This window comes from Chiroxiphia lanceolata, chromosome 3, assembly GCF_009829145.1.
Source record: "Chiroxiphia lanceolata isolate bChiLan1 chromosome 3, bChiLan1.pri, whole genome shotgun sequence".
NCBI lineage: Eukaryota > Metazoa > Chordata > Aves > Passeriformes > Pipridae > Chiroxiphia > Chiroxiphia lanceolata.
The window spans coordinates 71,027,023-71,048,302 of NC_045639.1; the positions used below are offsets into that span (position 1 = coordinate 71,027,023).

At 44.2% G+C, this 21,280-nt stretch overlaps 1 protein-coding gene across 1 annotated transcript in view; it reads left to right on the forward strand.

The window, feature by feature from the left end:
- The first annotated feature begins 15,221 nt into the window (after positions 1–15,221).
- Positions 15,222–21,280, forward strand: part of SEC63 (SEC63 homolog, protein translocation regulator) — a 59,132-nt gene continuing 53,073 nt past the window's right edge. The window contains exon 1 of the mRNA XM_032682971.1: positions 15,222–15,415. Within this exon, the coding sequence (XP_032538862.1) occupies positions 15,292–15,415 (124 nt within the window). The 5' untranslated portion in view covers positions 15,222–15,291. The remainder of the gene's footprint in view (positions 15,416–21,280) is intronic.

Sequence of the window (21,280 nt, forward strand, 5' to 3'; positions counted from 1 at the left end):
ACTATTCATAGCAAAGGTATGCACTACCCCATCCTTGCTAGGCTGGGCAAAATCCCTCTGCTTAAAACATTTACCTGCACTCCCCATCCTCTGAGCCTAAAATGCCCATGACCATTATTTTAGCTCAGCAAGCAGAAGACCAGAGTCTGGCACGGAAGGCCATCTTACTCCTGACTCCCTGGGTATGTGAGCCAGGCAGGCACTCAGTGTGCCCAGAGGTGAGCAGCTATAAGCTGCTCATGTTCTGTTCTATCACGTGTTATCTCAGCTCCTCACCAGTAAATTACTGCTGCAGCTGCCCCATACTGGGAGAGTCACAGTCTGGTCTGCTGCTCTGGTGCATCAGGACAGTTTTAGAGCACTCCCTGGGTTCGCTGCTTAGAAAAGAGGCTCTACCCCCTTCTTCATTTGTTACAGACTTCCCATCTTTTACCATGGGCATCACAAAAATACACATCACAGAACTGTGTAACCAGACTGATTTCACAGCCAATTCCTGTTGCATGAAAGAGCTCATCTGGAATGTTTGGGACCAAGTGAAAATCACGGTGGCTGAATAAGATGGATTCGGGCTGGACATTCCTGGCGCAGAAGCAGAGAAGTCAAAGTGTTTACAAGAGATTATTGATTACACAGCAGACAAGAAGGTTATTCACGAAAAAAAAGGTAATTTTTTGAAGCAAAGAAACCTCTCTACCAGAAGTAGGCTGAAGTCAGTGGGTACACACGGATACAAGCACACATGTGTGTTTTCACTGGGCAGAGACTAACGGAAGAAAGCACGCGAGCCTTGCCATCTTCTATAGTCCATTGCCCCCTTTCTCTGCTGCATCTGGTGCTCCTGTGCTAGGGATATTCAGGGGTATGTCCTGGCCTAGTCCTTTTAGCATCCATCCCTGGATCTATTGTCCATCTAATTCCTTTATCAACTTGCTGACAACATGTCCTTTCTAAGCCACTCCCTGTGCAGAGTCCCAGCCTGCTTCCTTGCTCCCTGTAAGACGACCTTCAGAGGATCTCCTTGATCATTTCAGTTGTGCTTCCCCGTAACACTGTGACTCCTCTAGTTCTGCTTTCTCTCAAGAGTATATATCAACAGGTGTTTGCTCTAGCCACCAATGGTAGGTGTAGATCAGTTTAGCCAGAAGGTACAAATTTCAAAGAACCTTTTATTCTTGCCATGACTTCTATTAGGCATTAACTGCTTTTTAATCTTAATGAAAAATGGCTTTTATCCTTTGCATTCCGACATGTTCATCTAAACCCAGATCCTCTTGCCTCTTAAAAATAAACAAAGTAAATCAGGGAACTGTAATTAATTATAAATGGTTAATGAAAGCTGATAAAAACCCTCTGGAAGCCAGCAAAAGCCTCTGTGCATCACATTGGTTAAGAGTGACAAGACCTGAGGGAATGACATAAAGCTGTGTCAGGGGAGGTTTAGGTTAGATATCAGGAAAAGGTTTTTCACTCAAAGGGTGGTCGGGCTCTGGAACAGGCTCCCCAGGGAAGTGGTCACAGCATCAAGCCTGACAGAGTTCAAGAAGTGTTTGGACAATGCTCTCAGGCACATGGTGTGACTCTTGTGACTGTCTTGTGCAGGGCCAGAAGTTGGACGCTATGATCCTTATGGGTCCCCCTCCAACTCAGGGTATTCTGTAGTTGTATTCTATGATTCATTGCATTGATGGTTTTTTAACCATTTCTTCAACAAATCTTGCACTGGTAGCAGCCAGGCAATGGTATCAATGTGAATTTTGCCTGATGGCTGGCAGCATGATTGAGATTATTAAGGAATAAATAAAATGTCAAGGAAAGCCCCTCTTAAACATTCAAACAACATTCATCAACAAAGCCCAGACATGGTGAACAGACAGCTGCTGTTTATTGGAAAAGGCTTGTGGGAAGGACCATAATATCACACTTCCTGAGCATTTTCAGAACAGCAGAGGAGTAAACAATACCTCTAATGCGAAATCAGAGGTAAAATGAATTAGGTGGTGATAACCCTTGAAAAAGAAAAGGTATTTTGTGAGTTTCTGTACAAAGACCTTTTGAGCTCTAAGCTTCATAATCAGCTTGGAAAATAGTTTAACTTGCAGGAATCTTTGTGACTTACTTCTGTCTTCCCCAGTTTGCAAGGTCAACCATCAAAACAGACGGTGTTTGGAGAGCTCTGAATGACAATTGTTAAGCATAATTTACAAATGATTTTCCATTTCTAAAGGCAGTGCTATTGCATCATTTTGGAGCCATGCTTAACAACAAGGCATAAATAGTTAATTTAAACAAAAATGGGAAATTCAGAGGGAAAAAGTGTGTGTGTGGACTTTTCAGATAATCCACTTACTGCATCTTTGTTGTGCCTATCCTTATAATACCCCTGAGTCCCAGTTGCTGGATTTAACCGTAACACCAATTTTCAGAGAAGCAGCAGCTGCGCTCTGGCTTTCATTGCTAATATTCCTGGCATTAGTGCCCTTGAAGCCCCGCAGCAAAGCCTGTACCTCCTCAAGGGCAAAACCCTCATGTCCGCTCCCTGTGTGAAGAAAGAGGAGAAAGGGCAGCATTTTGGACCTAGGTCAGTGGAAACCCTCAACCTTTAAAGCACTGCTCAGCTTCAGTATTGCATCCCCATGGTTACTCCCTAGCATGCAACAGGAAAGAACAAAGTAGTCCAAAGTGCCAACCAGTTTGACTCCTGATGTAACTCAACCATTGGATTTCTGCTAAGGGTAAGAATCCAGGGAATCACAGCCCAAACGTCACGATGAACTTATGAGGTGCGTAAGCTCTTATTTTCCCACTTTCCTGGCTCTTTTGGCAGGACTTGATTCAGGAGCACTGTAGGGTTTTTGGACTGCCACTAACCTCTACAGTCTTGAGATACAAGCTGTCAGCAACTTGCTCTAGGACCTTTCTCCTCAATTTGTCACCTCTCAGCAGGAACAGCTAGTTTTATCCCCATCAAAACCAAACGGCAAATCCAAAGAGGACAGGTCCACTGGGGTCTTGAGGTGGATCACTGGGCCATCAGTTTTAATCTGACTACTCTATGAGAAATAAATAAAATAGCAGGAATAAAAAGTGCCAGTGAGAAGGGATGTGGCAATGGGTTTGCCATATGTAGGATGGAAGAAGTCCTATCAGAGATGGACTAGAAGAAGAAGAAGAAAACAGCTCAAATGTTATAGAAACAGAAGTTTTTAATGTGGTTTAAACAGGTTTTAAAATGGCTTTGGCATGTCTGCAAAGTCATTGCTCCTTCTTCCCGACACCCCCTGTGAAGGACTCTTATCTCCCATACAGGAGTGTCCTGGGAAGATGTCCTGAGGTGTTTCTCATTGGTCTTTGTTAACCCCTTCCTACTGGCTGTTAACTCTTTACCTAATTGGTTTTTTCTGTAAGACTCTGAACTTGTAATTGGTCCCTTTTTGACCCTCCTAAAAGCCTTATAAACCCCTATCCCCACAATAAACTTCCTCTTCTGTCCGTCTGTACAAGTTTCAAGTTGGCCTCCCGCCAAGTCCCCGAAACCCGACAACAAGGACCCGCTTTCCCAGAGAGGAAAGAAAAAAACCTGACCTAAGCAGCCAAAGCTATAGCAAAAAATATATATATATTTTTCATATGAGACAGATATATACAATGAGAATGCTATACACCACAATAGAAATCCTAAATAGCTCCCCAAAAGGGGAGACGGGAAGGGAGAAGGGAAAAGGACAAAAAGGGACTAAGACCAAACAAGTCTACACAATCTAAAACTCAGCAACCAGACAACTGAAGGTAAATTAGCAAAATCTCACCACCTCCCTTTGAACAAGCAGGATGGCTAGACACAGCCCAGCACTCTCCCCTCACGCGTGGCAGACAACAGCAGTCGCTGTAGGCCTCAGCTCCAGATAAGCCAGACCGAGACAGGGAACCACCGTTCTCGAACCTCACCGGAAAGGAAGAGAGCGAGGTCCCTCCTGCTGGCTTTATTTATACCTCCAGTTATGTAAAGGAATAGCATGGAATACTTCCATGATCACCTTCCTAGTTCCTTCCTGGTTACAAGCTGGTCTCCAGGAAGGCCTAGAGTGAAACCATCACACCGTCCCTCCCTGGTGGTCTGTGTGAGCTCCTTACAGGGTTGCCAGGCCACGTGGCAGGGGCAGGGGGGAAAAGCATTCACCTTCCAGGTAATGGGCTGGCTCCCAGGGCCTGAAGGTTTCCCCATCCAACTCATCTGCCGTAAAAGGGAAGTGGTGTTTGCATGGAAGTGGGTGCAGGCACTCGCCTTTGTGGAACTAGCTGCAGGCATCTTCCCTCCCATAGTGTATTTTCCCTCATGAAAGTCTAATTGTGGTTCGTGGCTCTTCAGGTTGGCCACGCTAAACTTTTGTTGACTGGAATTAATTGGAAGAACTGACCATCTTGTGTCACAGGACAGACACAGAGAAAGAACATTTCTAAAATAGCTGGGCCAAGCACAAAAGCTCCAGTGTGATACTGCCTGCAGAGTGGACCAGGAGCAGAACAAAAGTAGGGATCTGCGTGGCCACCCAACAGAGCCTGGCAGCCTGAGGTGGATCCCAGCCCCACACACAGTGCAGATCCTGCTGCCTTTCTCATGTCTGTAGCTTTTCCATGGTGACAGGTTCTTCTGAAGCTCTTACAAAGAGCTATTTTGTTAGCAATGACCATTTCAATGAAATATGCCTTGCAAACCTGTTATCTTCTCTCTTTCTTACCTACACACACTAAGAGCCTTCTTCTTTTGTTGCTTTTATGACCCAGATATACTCAGCTTAGGTAATGCCAGACATCATTTTATTAGGAACTAATACACCTATAAAAGTGGCAAATCACTGGAAATCTATCACCTTCTTATCAGAATTGTTTGGCAACAGGGTGAGCTGGAGAACATCCCAGCACTGTGTTGGATTGCCATTGTTGTAGAAAGACTTAGTAGAAATCTAGCACTAGCACCTTAAGTATTAACAGCTAGAGTACACAAAGCCTATAGAATGTGGTATACGAATTATAACAAACATATTACAACATGCCAAGTAACTAACTACAGAATTGGACAAAATTACCCAAGAGGATATAAAATAGGATATAGAACCACTGTATACTGTATAAGAAGACAACCACTTAATAACAAAACAGCAAGAAAATCAAGCCAATACAAAGCAAGAAGACCTCAGACCCCAATATTACCATTGGCCTGAACCGTTGCATGAGGGGTGGGGAGCTTAGATTGTAAGGGAATAATTGCCCACGGATCTCTTTGTTCAGGGTCCCTCTTTGGAATTGCCCAGCTCTAGCTGCAGTGCTATTAATAAAAAGGACCTTATAGAAGAATTTTGGTTTATTGATTCAGTGAAAGCCAAGTCAAACCCTGTTATGGTGGCTGGTATCTGTAATTTCCATAGCAGTTTGCCAACCCAGATGGGACTCTAGGCAATCACCACTGGATGTTGGATGCTCTCATCTCCAAATGTCCAGCTGCTGGCATCGGGTGAGTTCACCTGGGAACTTTGGAGACAAGAGGCACTGACTGATTGTTGCCAAAATTCCGCTACTAAATTCTGGATATTCTGGCTTCAAGTGGCTTCAAGTCCCAGTTCAGAAGCATGCTAGGAGAGGTGTGCATGGCCTGATCAGAGTAAGGCACACAAATTTGGCATATAGGTATGGGGAACAGACCCGGAATAGAGAAGGGGATGCCCTTAATTGAAGTACTAGAAAATTGGAGGAAAATAGATGGCACTGCAAGTCTATCAAAAACCTGAGCAGCAGCATTGGGCCAGGATGAATGGCTGACAATGACAGGAAGCAGGGGTGTGTGTGTGTTGGTGTGGCCCTATGAAGGATTCTTTGACCAAAAGAAATTAACTTTACTATGACATATTCAAAACCTTATCAAATGGATTTTTGGCATGTATGGGACAACTGGGCCTACGACTGCCATAAGGGAGGTGGTTGCAAAAGTTCACAGAGAACCTGGGTTATGAATCTAGCTGCAGCAGACATAAGTGATCCAACAGATATGCTTGTGGAATCTGCTCCACCTCTGCACTCCCCTCTCTGCTTTTTCTAACCCATGTTTTATTACTGCTTCTGCCACTCCTCCATCTAATGCTTATGCTAACGTTCTTCCAAATCCAGCTGCCAAGCAGTCTGTAGCAGGGAAAACTAACACTCCTCCTCTAGTATTGCATGTACTTACTAATCAGTCCTGGAATCCTGGAGATCACAGAATGTGCTGGTTTAAAAGGTAACCAGCAGGGGAAACCAACCCAACTCAAAAGAGAGATTACAAGTCAGAATAACAATTTAATAAAATAATACAATAAGTACGACCACATGGACAAGCAACCGGCCCTAACCCACAAAGCCCAAAAGTACAACCCAGCACCCCGGGGCACAAACAAAGCGGTGCTCCCTGGGCCCCCCCTTGAGTCCAAAGCAAAGGGAGAGGGGAAAAAACCTGCTGGTGGGAGAGCTGCTGCAGTCCGGCCAACAGTGGTGATTGCAGTCCAGTTGAGGGTGGTGATCTCAGTCTGGTTGAGAGCGGTGAGCTGCAGTCCTCCTCTGGATCCCACGAGTGGTAAAAAGGTTCCGAAACTCCAGGTTTATATACTCTCCAGTTCAGGCAGGAATGTTCAGTCCTCCCCTCAGAGCGGGGAATTCCATAAAAGGGTGTTTAGTCCTCCCCACAGAGTGGGGAATTCCATAAAAGGGTATGAGGATGCTCATTCCATAAAAGGGTATGAGGGTGCTCAGGAACGTCCCCCCCCACACACACACCTCGCAGGCCTCTACTGACAACAGTTTCTGGGAAATGGCATGGAGGGCTATAGAATACACAGTTTGGGCTATACCCATCCAGTGATGAATCGGTCCCAGCTGTTCTAACTAGGACACAGAATCATAGAACAACCTGGGCTGGAAGGGGCCTTGAAAGTTCATCTGGTGCAGCATTTCATGGGAAAGAGAGCCTAGATGAAATCAGCTAGAACGCTGCCCAATCACATCTTGCAAACTTCCAGCGATAGGGACTCTACCATGTCCCTGGAGAGATTGTTCCAGCGGGTGATTGTTCTCACTGTAAAAAATGTCTTTCTTACATCATGATGAAACCTCTCCCAGTGCTGTTGTATCCATTGCCCCTTGCCTTCTCCATGTGCAGGCAGAGCCTCTGCCTTCTTTGTAGCAGCCCTGTAAATAGTGGAATACTGTGATGAGGTCCCCCTATCTTGTGTCTTCTCTTCTCCAGAGTTGGAAACTTTTGAAATCTTTTCACAGTTGCGTGGGGGAGTAAAATACCTAGACTGAAGGAATATGTGAATTGGTGTCCCCAGTTATTTTCAAACATTTGTAGTGAATATAATGCATCATCAGGGGGATACTCAAATATTATTGAAGGAGCTATTTTGATCTGATGAAAAAGATAAAATAATTGAAAAGGATGCAGAATTGATGCAACAAGCTGGGGGAAATAGGAACCCTTGGGCAACAAATGATCCAGATTGGTATTATCATAATGCAGGAGACAGAGGCAACTGTCAGACAGCAATGTGGAATTTAGTGGAAGCTATTAGAGGTTGTGGAGAATCAAGAGTGAACTGGATGAAAGTACAGGAATGTAGGCAGACGCTAGAGGAACACCATAGTGACTACTGGGGAGAATTACGGTGGGCTTTACAAAAGCATGGAGGAATGACCATGCAGAACTTTAACAACAAGCTAGTGGCAAGAGTATTTGTTGATCAAGTCGCCCCAGATATAGGGAAATATGGCTGGGCGGCAAGGGGAGACATTAAAAAGACACTAAGTTTTATGCTTATGTTTATGTGGTGTTTATGTTTGATGTATGGGAGGAAACACATAGAGCTGAACTTGCAAAGGAAAAGAAACAGGAAAAGCAAGAAGCTAGTCTTTTAGTGGCAGCACTGTCACAGAGTTTACAACTAAAGAGTGAGTGAGGGGATTTCCCCCTTGGAGAGAACAAAACAGGGCAGAGGCAGGTCAGATCAGAGACCTGAAAGAGGAATGAGAAGACACAGAATTACCTGGGAGGAAAAGTATCATTACTGTGGGAAACTTGGTACCTGGCAAAGAAAATGCCCACTTCATCCAAGGGGGCTTCAAAGGGAACTGGGTGTGGAAGACGTAAGACAGGAATCATGAAGTAATATGCAATGACTATGGCATGTAGAAAGCTCAGCTGAATGAAAAGGGGCATATAATTAGGAAAACAGAGGAAGTTGAATTTTTAGTTGACACAAGAACCAACTTAAATTTTGTACCAAAGGGAACTCTATCACAGGACAAGGTGTTAATTCAAGGGGTAACAGGAAAAGGGGTAACATGTTTTAAGTAAACCATTACTATCCACATAGGAAATAAAGGGGTGCAGGGAAGATTTGTAATACCAGAAATGTTCCCATCTTATCTATTAGGAAGGGAACTCCTTCAAACCCTGGATGTATATTTACATCTATCACCCAGGGTTACCAGTTTGACAATCGCAGGCATATTCGTAATATTCCCAACCTGGAGATACCTAAACCCCTGGAAGCTGGTGCCCACGGAATTGCAGAGTCAATCGGGAAATGAAATGGAACTGCTGAAACACGCCTGAAAACAAAGGGAGGCGCGCCCTCTGCTGTGGAACAGCAGCCCATCCCCGGGAAGCAGGGAAAAGTATTCAAAAACAAGTAGCTCAGCACCCTGCCCAAGGAATCTTGGAAGTGTCTGAATTCCCATATAAAACCCCAGTGTTACCAGCAAGAAAAAACAGACAGGAAAAAGGCAGAGATCCTGACTTTTGATTTGTTCCAGATTTGAGAGCAACTAACCAGTATATCATTGTCTCGCACCCTGCAGTGCCAGATCCCACTCCTGTACTCTTGCAAATCCTGCACTGGGCCACGTGTTTTACTGTGACTGATTTGACTGCAGTGTTCTTCAGTATTCCCACAGATGGAGAAAGCCATCCCTTGTTTGCATTCACTTGGAAGAGAAAACAGTTGACATGAACTTGTCTCCCCTAGGAGTTTAATGGGTTTCCCACCATATTTTCTCAGATATTAAAAGATTTCAAGGATATTGAATTACCTGGTGGATTAGTTTTACTGCAACATGTACATGATTTATTTACTAATAGGTAGTAGAGATTGTAATGACTGTTTAAAAGACACTATACATTCAGGCACTGCTTTAGCAAACAAGGGCGTATCTCCATCCAAGCTCTAGCTGGGTCAAATGGAAGTATAATATTTGGGATTCATTTCAAAGGAAGGACAGCAGGTAACAGATGCAGAAAGAATAAAAGCTATAAATGAAATTCCTCTGCCAGTTACAGAAAACTCCCCAGCCATGAGGGTTTTGAGGTGCAGCTGAGTTTTGCTGACCATGGACACCAGGATTAGGGGAACTAATGTAATCTCTGACAGAAGCAACAAAAAAATTAAGAAACAGAACCCATTACATGGAAGCTCTGGCTTTGGCTCCAGCTTTAGGACTTCCAGACTACACAAAGCGTTTTGATCTGTATATACATATGAGAAAAAAAGAGTCTAGTAGTGTTTTAATGCAGAAATTAGGACCCCATCAAAGACCTGTGGCGTAGTGTTCTGTCCAACTGGATCCAGTGGCATCTGAAGCTCCAACATGCACTAGATCAGTGGCAGTGGCAGCTCGAATAGTAGAAAAAAAGTCAATTTTTACTATTAGACCACTTCACCCAATTATGTTCTAAGTGCCACATGAAGTTGAATTACTTCACGAACACTGTGCAACACAAGCCTTGTCTCCCCAATGAGCACATAAATATGAACTAACTCTTCTAAATGCAGATAATGTGGCTCTAAACAGGTGCAACACATTAAACCTGGCAATACTAGTACCAATACCTGGAGAAGGGGAAGAGCATCAGCAATGTGACATGCTAATCCAGACTATTAGTAAGGCACAAGCAGATCTTGCAGACAGAACTGAAATCTTGTTTTATTCACAGATGGATCACCCAACTGTTTACATGGGCAATCAAAAACTGGCTACGAAAATGTGGACCAGTGGAAAGTTGCAGATGCCAGAGCCCTTCTGGACACAGTTAGTGCTTAAGGGGCAGAGTTAATTGTGTTAGCCCGAGCAGCTTGCCTGGGAAGAGTAACCGTCCATACAGATTCAAGGTGTGCTTTTGGCGTATGCCAAATAAAAGGTATGTTGTGGAAAGAATGGCGGTTTCTCACCTCCTCTGGAAAAGCTATGGCTAATGGAACAGAAATTTGGTACTTGGTGGACACAATCCCACTTCCCAAAGAAATTGCTGTGGTTTGCTGTCCAGCCTGTACAGGGGACACTATCGTAATCAGCAAAGGAAATGCCTTAGCTAATGCAGCAGCAAAAGCCGTGGCTCATCAACCTGTGGTGAACATTATGGCAGTTACTTCAGATAAGAGCTCATGGCCCGATGTTGACCATCCAAAAGAATTATACCAATTGATGTGACAAATGAAGAAAAGGAACAGTGGGAAAAGTGGGAAGCAGTGGAGGATGAAGATGGAACATAAACAACAGGGGCAAAACCTGTCTTACCAAAGAAATACCTGATAACTGGATGATTCCATGACCTCATAAGACCAAGTAAAATTAATGCATTAATTACAATTGGACAATACTTTAGTAAGATTCCAAGAAGTATGGTCTCTTCTTCACCAATACTTCACCAAGAAGTATTGGGTCACCTCCTGGGTACCAGACTAGGAGCTTGGGCAAAATGAATTCTTCATGGTTTATTCCTTTTTTTAACAACCTTTGAAATACTGTTTGTTTGTACTCAGTGTTGTAACAGTTGCTGTACTCAACTGTGCTCACACCTTAGGGACTACAAATATTCTGCTCCCATATAACAGGAATGTTAATAAAAACAAAAGGGGGACTGTTGTAGAACGTGTTAGTTTAAATTTAGCACTATCAGCTTAAACATTAATAGCTAGAACATTCAAAGCCTATAGATTGTGGTACATGAACTGTAACAACCATTACAGCATGTCGAATAGCTAACTACAGAACCAGCTGAAAACAACCTAAGAGGATGTGAAACAGGGTACAGAACCACTGCATATTGTAGCAACTACTTAGTAATGAACAGCAAGAAAATCAAACCAATAAAAAGCAAAAAGACCCCAGACCCCAATATTACCAACTGGGATGAACTGTCGCGTGAGGGGTGAACTTAGCTTGTAAGGGAATGATTGCTCAGGGATTTCTTTGTTTGGGGTCCGTCTTCAGAGGTGCCCAGCTCGAGCTGTAGCACTATTAATAAAAACGACTTCACATAAGAGTCTCTTTTGACTTATGGATTCAGCGGAAGCCGAGAGTCGAATCCTGTTAGGGTGGCTGCTTTGCATAATCTCCATAGCACCATCTGCCGGCCAAACTTTACCTCTGGAGATCCCTGCTCTCCAGACTGTCAGCTGCAGGAAGGCAGTCCATCACCTCACGGAAGATTAAGAAGGTTATGACATGTGGGGCACAAATTCCCCCAGCTGTAGGTGTATCTACTAGGTTGCAATTTCCATTTTATAATCATAAAGTTTTCCATTCTGTTTGGAAAGCATATATCTGTTATGGCTGAATTGTTCTAAGTTTCATCATTCCTATCCACTAAATCAGTCTGACGGTCATCTTTGGCACCACACCAGGTTTGTCATTGCTTTTCTTCCACAGATATTATGGGATCTTGTCAAAGCGCACTTTCTTCTGCCAGTAATTTGGGTCTCTGTCTTGTGTGGTTAGGAATTAAGGTGGGATTGAACTCAGTCAGTTGTATTTTTGTAACTAAGCCTGATAAAAGCCTGAAGGTGCACACTCAGCAGAGGTGGTCAGCGACCAACAACATCCCATGAGATCAGAAAAGTCACCAGTGGATGTGCAGGAGAGGTGCTGGTAACTGTGAAACCACTGAGCAAATGACCATATGTATAACAATGAGTAGTTTGAACCTGGTGCAGGGTGCTGAAGGGAAGCCAGGTGGATGGCCAAGTGCTGAGATGCTGAGGGTAGCTCCCACAGCTGCAGAACCCATCCCTACCCATGTGGAAAAGCCCACTACGACAGCTAGTAGCATGGCAGAGCTGTGTTGCAAAAAACGGCACTTCTGTGAGTTGACACAAAAGGTCCTTAAAGAATTTTGAGAGCATATGGGGAAGATCAAATTCCTCTAGGTTAGAAATTATTATCTACTTAGGAGATGCCATAATGCTATCTTCACCTCCAGTGGACCAAGTTGCTCCTCAAGTCCAGGCAACTGGGGGTTATTTTACCTGGATGACCTTCCAGACAGGCCATGAGCGGAAAAAGCAACATCGCTTCTTCTTTTTTCCTGGGACACGAGATCACCATCATTTTTTATAGGGAAATGAGTATGTAAGGAACAGCACTCAAATAAACTGTTGGGGTTTAGGCTAGAATGGTATCTCTTCACTACTGTTCAATCATGGGGCATCCCCTCTCTTGGCTGGGGAAACCTGCATACTGGACCTGACAGTAGGAATTATTTTTTTCAGGCCCTTCTTTCCAGTGGCTCCTGCCTAATTGCTAGAACAGGCTGGCAGGGAGAAAGCAGAGACAGGATGAGGCTGAAAGCAGACCCTTAGGATTCCCCTGCTAGGTCAGTTAATGCCACAGGCAACCAACCCCCTCACACGACAATGGGACAAAGGAGTGATGTTGCCAAGAATGGTTAGAAAATCTGTAGCTGGGTTCTGAAACAATGACATTAAGAAACCATCTGATTATCTGCAACATGAGTGATGCCTGCTTTCCTCCTGCTTGGGCTCCTGTGATCGGCTGAACGCATGGACCAGGGATTTTCTATAGGGTACTTACTCAGACTGCCTCCCATGTGGATTTTACCGTGTCTAGTAAGATCTTAGCTCATGTACTGCTGGTCCTTCAGGCTGGTGCACTCACAAGCCTTCCTCATCTAACAGGTTGCTTTCACAAAACCTGTAGGAATGTAATCATTGAGAGCTTTGTCCCTTTATCTGACTGAAGTAGCAAAGTCAGCAGATGAGCGCAGCTGGAGAAAGAACATTTCCTCTGCTTACAAAATCGGGCTGACTATATGTGTAGGTTTTTACCTGTCTTCTTATTTACTGTACAGAAGCTTTTCACTGCCTCACTGTAAAACATTAAGGACTAGAAACCCAGATGGAGTGAGTTTCATGTGCTCAGGTATCTTCCAAAACAACTACTGCAAGAGTTGCCATCACTGCAGAGTGTGTGCAATACTCATAGCACAGAACATAGAAGGAAATATCTTAACCTTGCCTGTGGACCTTAAAAGGATCTAACTGGAAGCAATTACAAAGAGTATCAGTGAAAAAAATTGGATCTTTCATTTTAAAACATTTTAATTAACATAAAATCTTTTCCCAGAAAACAATTAGGGATTTCTTCCATTCATGGATTACCATAGCATGGCACCAGGACACTTGCTGCCATGTGTGGCATTGTGTTACCTTTATCTCCACTTCCCACATCAGTCTTTGTTAATGTTGGGACAGAACTTTTCTAAGGAGTGCCTAATGCTCCCCCTGCACACGATGCCATGACTTCTCTGTCACATTTTCCCATAGCCTGAACTTACAAGTACTAAAGCTGTGAGATCTGTATGAGATCATGGGCATATTCTCATGAGTGGGCTTGATTATCAACCTTGTCTACCTCAGAGGTAACTTGCCATTAATGGTGTGACGAGTCACAGTACCTGCCTTTTGATTTCACACCTTTAAGGTCACACTCCCTTGTAAAGTAGGATCATTCCTGCAACTGAATTCAGAATTAGACACATTTTAAATGTTTGCTCTCACATGGCTGCTGAGGATCCACCCTCCAAATCCGGAGAACTTCATCATGTCTGAAATAATCTCTTTACCCCAGGCTCTACTCAGTTGTGCCAAGCAATAGGACAAGAGTCAACAGGCAGAAACTTATGCACAGGAAGTTCCACCTGAACATGAGGAAGAACTTATTTACTGTGTGAGTGATTGTACACTGGAACAGACTGCTCAGAAAGGCTGTGGAGTCTCCCTCACTGGAGATATTCAAGAACCATCTGGATGCAATCCCGTACCACTGAATAGATTCAGTGGGACCTTGATAGGCTGGAGAATTGGGCAAAGAGAAACCTAACGAGGTTCAACAAGGGCAAGTGTAACGTACTGCACCTGGGCAGGAACAACCCCAAATACCAGTACAGGTTGGAGGCTGACCTACTAGAGAGTAGCTTTGTGGAGAAGGACCTGGGAGTCTTAGTGGATGACAAGTTCACCATGAGCCAGCAGAGTGCCCTTCCAACCAGGAGCACCAATAGTGTCCTGGGGTGCATTGGGAAAGGGGAGGTGATCCTCCCCCTCCACTCAGCCCCGGTGAGGCCACATCTGGAGTGCTGTGTCCAGCTCTGGGCTCCTCAGTAGAAAAAAAAGACAAGGAGCTACTGGAGAGGGTCCAGCAGAGGGCCACAAAGATGATGAGCTGTGTGGAGCATCTCTCTTGTGAGGAGAGATTGAAGGACCTGGGCCTGTTTTGTCTAGAGAAGACTGAGAAGGGATCTCATTAATGCATGTAAATATCTCAAAGGCGGGTGCCAAGAGGATGATGCGCAGCGACAGGACAAGGAGCAACAGCCATAAACAGAAAGTTTCACCTCAACTTAAGGAAGAATTTCTTTACACTGAAGGTAGCAGAGCACTGGAACAGGCTGCTCAGGGAGGTCGTGGAGTCTCCCTCTCTGGAGACATTCCAAACCCACCTGGATGAGTTCCTGTGCCACCTGTTCTAGGTGACCCTGCCTTGGCAGGGAGTTGGACTGAATGATCTCCAGAGGTCCCTTCCAACCCGAACGATTCTGTGACATGTGCTCCAGGTCGGCCCTGTTTGAGCAGGGCGGCCGGACCAGGTGCCCCACTGCGCTCCCTCGCAGCCTTCCCCATCGTGGGATTCCGCGATGGATTCCCCGATCCTGAAGGGAGGGGCTTTTCGACGAGCCAACCAGCGGCCGGGGGAATGCTGCGGGCGGGCGGGCCCGTGACGCCTCAGTCTCAGCTATGGTGGCTGAGCAGTGACACGTCTCCTTCTGGCCCGGGAAGGGGCGGGGGAGCGGGAGCGTGGGATCTCGCGGGATCCCGGAGCGGCTGGATCGGCCCCGGGGCGGCGACACCGGGGGGCCGCCGGTAGCAGCAGCAGCAGCAGCGGCGGCGGGGCCGGGCGGCCGGCGCGGCCATGGCGGGGCAGCAGTTTCAGTACGACGACAGCGGCAACACGTTCTTCTACTTCCTCACCAGCTTCGTGGGGCTCATCGTCATCCCCGCCACCTACTACCTGTGGCCACGGGACCAGCACGCCGGTGAGCGGCCCGGCCCCGGGCACGGCCGGGCTCCTCCTCGCCCGCTCCGCCCGCCCGCCCGCCGTGGCTTAGCGGGGCCGGGCCGGGCCCGCGGCGGGGCCGCCCCGGCCGGGGCGTCCGGCCGGCCCGGCCCGGCCCCGCGACCCCCGGATGCGGCGGGCGGGGGGCGGCGGCCCCGCGGGGTGTTCGCCGTCAGCCATCGAGCGGTGCCCGGGGGGTCCGAGGGGCCGCCCCCCCGAGCCCGCCCGGCTCCGCGCCGCTGCTCCTGCAGAGTCATCGCTGCGCCGGGGTCCGGGGCTTTGTTTGGGGCTTGGGTTTTCCTCCCTGCCTTCCCGGAGTGTTTCAGGGCGGGTGACCTAAATTTTAGCCATGGAGAAGAGAATAAGCTATTGAGTTGAGGCCAGAGAGGAAAAGTTACCGAGCTCTGCTTTTATGTGCCATAAGGTCACAGCGAGTGTGAAAAGAAGATTTAATTTTTTCCCGCTACAAGTCGCGGTTAAATGTCCGAAGGGTTACATTTCTCTTCCACCCTTCGGGGTGATGCTTTGTGTCACCGAGCCGTGTTAGAAAGTTTCTCCTAATAGTTCAGAATTTCATTTCCAAAGTAATTTTCCTCTTTGTCTTTACTGCATCCCTCTATTCTTGGAAGGAGAAGGCGTTTTGGTATATGGGGTGTGCAGGAACACATTTTTAACTGCAGTTTTGAGATTAAAGAAGCTGTAGAAATGGTATTTAAAAGCGGGATAGTAAACGCTGAGTAAAACGGGGATGCTTGGTGTGATTCTCATCGCTGAAACCTACAGACCTCTTAAGAACACTTGTGCCTTGAAATCTGTGAAAAATCCCTTTTGCTCCCTGCATCTTTTTACCTTCAGTATCTGGTGGTTTTGATGCCATTTTAAATGGCTTGCCAGGTTCTCCTTAACTTAGTTTTATATGTAAAAGAAATACTCAGCAATGAAATCTTAATCCTGTACTTTCTGTTAGGGAGTAAGACAACAAATGTTTTGGTGCTAAATAATAGCTATCCACAGTCTTGATTGCTGACAGATGTGGCTTCTGACAGGGCCTCTTTGGAGGATTGGTCTCTGCCCTCCAGATACTACTTGTTGTCTGGCTGAGGAGTTAGCTCTTTCTGCTGAAAAGAAAGGTTTCTCTGCCTCATCTTTCTGTGTCCTGACTGTTGCAAGAGAGAGGTGTTACTGTTGAAGATCTTTTGTAATCTTTGGGTTGTATTTAAGGAGCAGGGGATCTGAGAGAGAAGATTACTTCTGTAACCTTTCTCCAAAACTCAATATTTTTATTTTATTTTTGTTCTGGTGAAGGGTGGGAGGCAGTGGGGGAGAAAATCGCTCTTTCTCTTGCATAATGCTTTAATTCCTCTGTAGTTCTTAGGAGCTACTTCTTGGGAAAATGGTTGTGACTTACTTGAGACGCTGTGCAGAATGGTATGGCCAGCAGGGACACTGAGTGATGTTAACTTCAGTTTCAAGGGGCTGACAGAAGCAGGAAAAGCTGTAGAAATGCTGTCAAACTTGGAAACACTTTACTCACCTTACATATTTGATTTTCAGATATCCTTACAGAATGGCAGGAAATGAAAACTTGACTTTGGAATATGGCTATATAGATTTTACTCAGTTTTTAAATAGGCCTGCCATTAAACATTAATAATTTCTTTCCCTCTAGCCAGCATCCTCCACAGTATGGAAGGCCTGTTGCATATTGTTCTGCAGTTAGTGCTAGATTCTTACAAGGTTGTATCAAACCATACTTTCCAAAACAAAAGATAAATTTTATTATGCTGTTGGTACAAAAAAAATGAATCAACTAAGTGAAAATTATCAGGCATAGCAATGAATGGTTCTGCCTCATAATTGTCTTAATGGATTTTAAAATGTGAATATGGTCCAATTTTTAACATATAGATTAATAGTGTGCCTGCAGTCTCCTGAGTGAGTTCTGTTCTGTAGACTGTTTTTAAATGAAGAGTTGAGGTGTTGTGCAGATCAACACTGGGAACTAATGTTGATCTATTAAGTAAGATCTCACTAAGTAAGTCTGCTAAGTAGTAGAATATTGTGTTGTTTGAGTTGTTTAAGTGTGTGGCTCTTGGCCGGCTCATTTCCAGCAAAATACCCTCTCACGGCTTTTTGTATTAATTCAACCATACCTGTCCTGGCATTTGAACCAGATTTCAAGAATAAATTAAAACCTTGTAATGATGCAAAGTATGGATTGTTTAGCCATGACTTTATGTTTTCAGAGTAATTCACTAGTTTAGAAAAACCAACAAACCAAGACAAAGCCAAACCACACATTTCAGAAGCTGAGAGAAGGCCTGTGTCTTGAAGTCTTCCAGCACTGCTAGTTCCTGAATCCTTTAGTGAGCAGGAATATCTGGATGTTGATATGAGATGTTTATTTTTATGCTCGTTTGGGGCAGGGTTTCCAACCAGAGGGGCACAGTACTGGGTCAAATTGAATAAGCTCTGCCAAGACCTCTGCTCTCTGTGTGTAGAACTAACTAACATTTTTGTTGTGGAACTGTGTTTTGCCCTGCCTATGCTAGAGAACCCAGCCTTTGTGGCCCTCGGTGGACTTGGTGAAGTGCAGCTGGACAGGTGAGCTGTTTCAGCTCCAGCTGGAGGGGAGCCTGTAAGCAGTGAAAAGAGCAGGTCAGAGGGAACTTTTGAAGCAGAGCAGATGCCTGTCCTCCTTGCTTCAAGACCCTTTTTGCAATGCAAAGCAGAGCATCCAGAAGACACAGACCAGATTCCTTTTTTGGTAAAAACTAGGTTGGAAGATGAGCTTCAGCCACATAGTTTTGTAAGAGCAGACTAGAGCTAGTCTGAAGCAAGAGTGAAATGCTTTTAGTGGGGAAGTCGAGCCTTCGGTGCTTGCAGTTGCCTTCTACAAATGCACTGCCATGGATTGCTGGTACGTGATACAGTAGAGTGCCAGTGGAGGAACAGCAAAAATCTGGGAATTGCTGATGGCCTGTAACATTCTAGGATTTGTTCTGTACTGTAGTTTTGTAGTAAATGCTCATAGAATAAATAAAACCCCCAAAAACTCAGTGTTTGTTTTTGCTGTAGTGAAGATTGGAGAGTGAGGCTATGTCTATATTGCTTTACTATATGGAGGAAACTCAAAATGTGTTACCTAATATCAGATTTTTAGTAGGAGAGCCATTAAGATTTTGCTGTTAGTGCTTCTTTAATAAACTTCTGAAAGGCCTTTTCAGTTCTACTGTTGGGAAGAACAGCATGATTTGTGTCTCAAAAGTCCTGAGTAAAATTTGAGCTTCCTTTATTTCCTGAGTGTCTAAACCTGCCTTCTCCAGGCATTCTGAGAAAGTCCATACAAATTGTTGCTGCAACTTGCAGTAGGGGTTGGTACTAATATTTGGGAGGGTTTTGCTGTGGTGTGCTAGTCACCCTGTGAACTGTCCTATGATTTCATTACCTCAGCTTTGATAAACCAAACAAGCAGATAATTGACTTTTTAAACTGCATTTTTCCCGATGACTTTACCTCCTCGGTGTTCACTCTAGAGCTAATAAGGCACTTATAAAAGGTTAATTGTTCAGTGTTGTGTCTTGGGCTGCAGTTTCATAACTGCATCAAGGTAGTAGTGCTCTAACTGAGTAAGTCTTATTTCTCACCCTCCCTTGTGCCAAATAGGGCACCCAAACAGTGTGGGTGACTGGAATAAGCTTGTTTTAGCTGAGTTTAATTTTTGGCTTTTTTTTTTTTTTTTTTTTCTTTCAGTCTTACTTTTAATGTGTGTTAGTTTCTGGGTAGGACTTTATGGATGCTTGGGGTGGTGCAGGATGTGACAGTGAGGGAAGAAGATTGATCCTTTCAGTGGTGGTGATGGCTTCAGGTGACAGTGAAACTGCTGTATTGTTTATCCTTGACTGGTATCTTGAGAACATATATGTGTGTATATGCGTTTTATTACTAGAAGAATTTCATATTTTTTTCTGGATCACCTCTGTTTTGGGAAAATACTGGTATAAATTTAACCTAATTACTGCGAGGAAAACTATTGCAAGGACTGCTCTCAATTGGGAACAAAAAATATGATTGCTAAAAAGTTATTCTGGTGCAGATTCACTTCTTAATGAGAAGGTATTTTCTGCAATGGGAATTTTTAAGTTGTCTTTCAAAAACTTAATTGCAAGAGTTGAAGAAAAGATGTTTTTTCTCAGCAATTTGTGGTGGAGGAGTGCCCATCAAAGTATCTTCCTATTGTTGGACTTGCTTTGAACCAATTTCAGTGAAGGTTTGTGTAGATTAAATGTCAGAATCTAGAAAGGAAATGGAGAGCAAGAGGTGAATGAGTTTAGTTGGATAATTTGCAAGTTGTTGCACAACGCTGATGTGTTTGCTGAACTTTGTGTAGTTTTTGACTTCCACCTGTGCTGCTGAATTGAGACTCATAAAGCTGTGCTGAAACAGGTGGTCATAGGTTCTGATGTGCTTTGTAGTTAAGTGCATCTATCTGAAAGTTTTTCATTTTATCCATTGTTTTTAGTTTATTTAGGTCTGCATTAAATAAATTATTCTGTTTTAGGGCATTAGGTATTCATAACGTATTACAAAGTTGCTGGAAAGAATAAATGTCTCTGTTCTGAGTCTTTTACAGTAACTTGAACAAAAAGATGTTGAAAATAGTTCAAACCCCCCAAAGAATAACAGCTGTGAATGCAGGGATACCGTTAATAAAAGTTTGCAGTCTCTGATAGAAAAGAGGCTGTAGGAGCTATTCTGCTTGGAACATAGATCTTCCTTCTGCAAGTGTAAGAATAGAAACACCTGCTGTAGAAAAGATAAAAAAAAAAAAGAAAAAAGATCTGCTGCATTTTTGTATGTAGGAAAAAGTAATTATATGAAATGGATAAAAGCTGTTCAGTGTACTTTCATTGTAATAGAGATCCATACAGAGTGTGTGTGGGGTTTTTTGTTTGTTTGTTTTTAGTTGGTTGTTTATGTTTAGCTTTTTTGGGGGGGTGGGGTGGGTCTTGCTGTTGTTGGGGAGCCCTGGCTATATGTTGTCCTGTTGCTCTTTTATCTTCTTCCCTTGCATTCTCCCCTCTCAAGTGTTTCTGTTTAAAATGTAGTAAAATTTTCTTGAAGAGCACTGGGTCAATACAAAGAAAACCTTTAAAAAATCTGGCTAAAAGATGCGATTCCCTGCTAATCTTTGAAGATGCCATGCCTCTAGGAAGTAGCATAGGCAGTTTGAGAGCTCTGGTTCTAGACCAACCTTTTTGCTTTGAGGCTGGGCAGAATGCAGAAATATTTCAAAAATACAGCTTACTAGGTGACCATTAAAAGGGGGACTATAATGTAATGTTGACACTTAATATTACTTTGTTAAATTTTTACTGTAATGCTGTTCTGAAGCAGTGGGTTTTTTTGCATACTTCTATAGGTAGCCAGTACTTGACACCCACTTTCAAAACCTTGAGTAGAAGACCTGAGAAAGATCTTCTGTATTAAGAACCCTGTTTTTCTGTATACCTGCCCACTATACTGGATCTCTCTATGTAGTACTGTATATGTGAAGGTTTCTGTGTAATTTTTTGGTGCACTTTTCATCAGTATATCTTGAGGCTGTTTTCAGAGATTTATATTAATCCTCTGCTTTAACTTGGAAGTAGGGGAAAGGAGGCTGTAAAGTTTATTTGGCTCTCTAAGGACAAACAGTGAGTCTGCAACTTAGATGTGACTCAAGCCAGTGCAGAGAACACAGGGAGTGATTCTTCTGTTTTATCTGTAATGAAATAATGAGCATTTCTACCCCACGGCAGCTGGGGGAGATGCTGCTTCCACTCCTGGTAAAATTCTTCTGTGC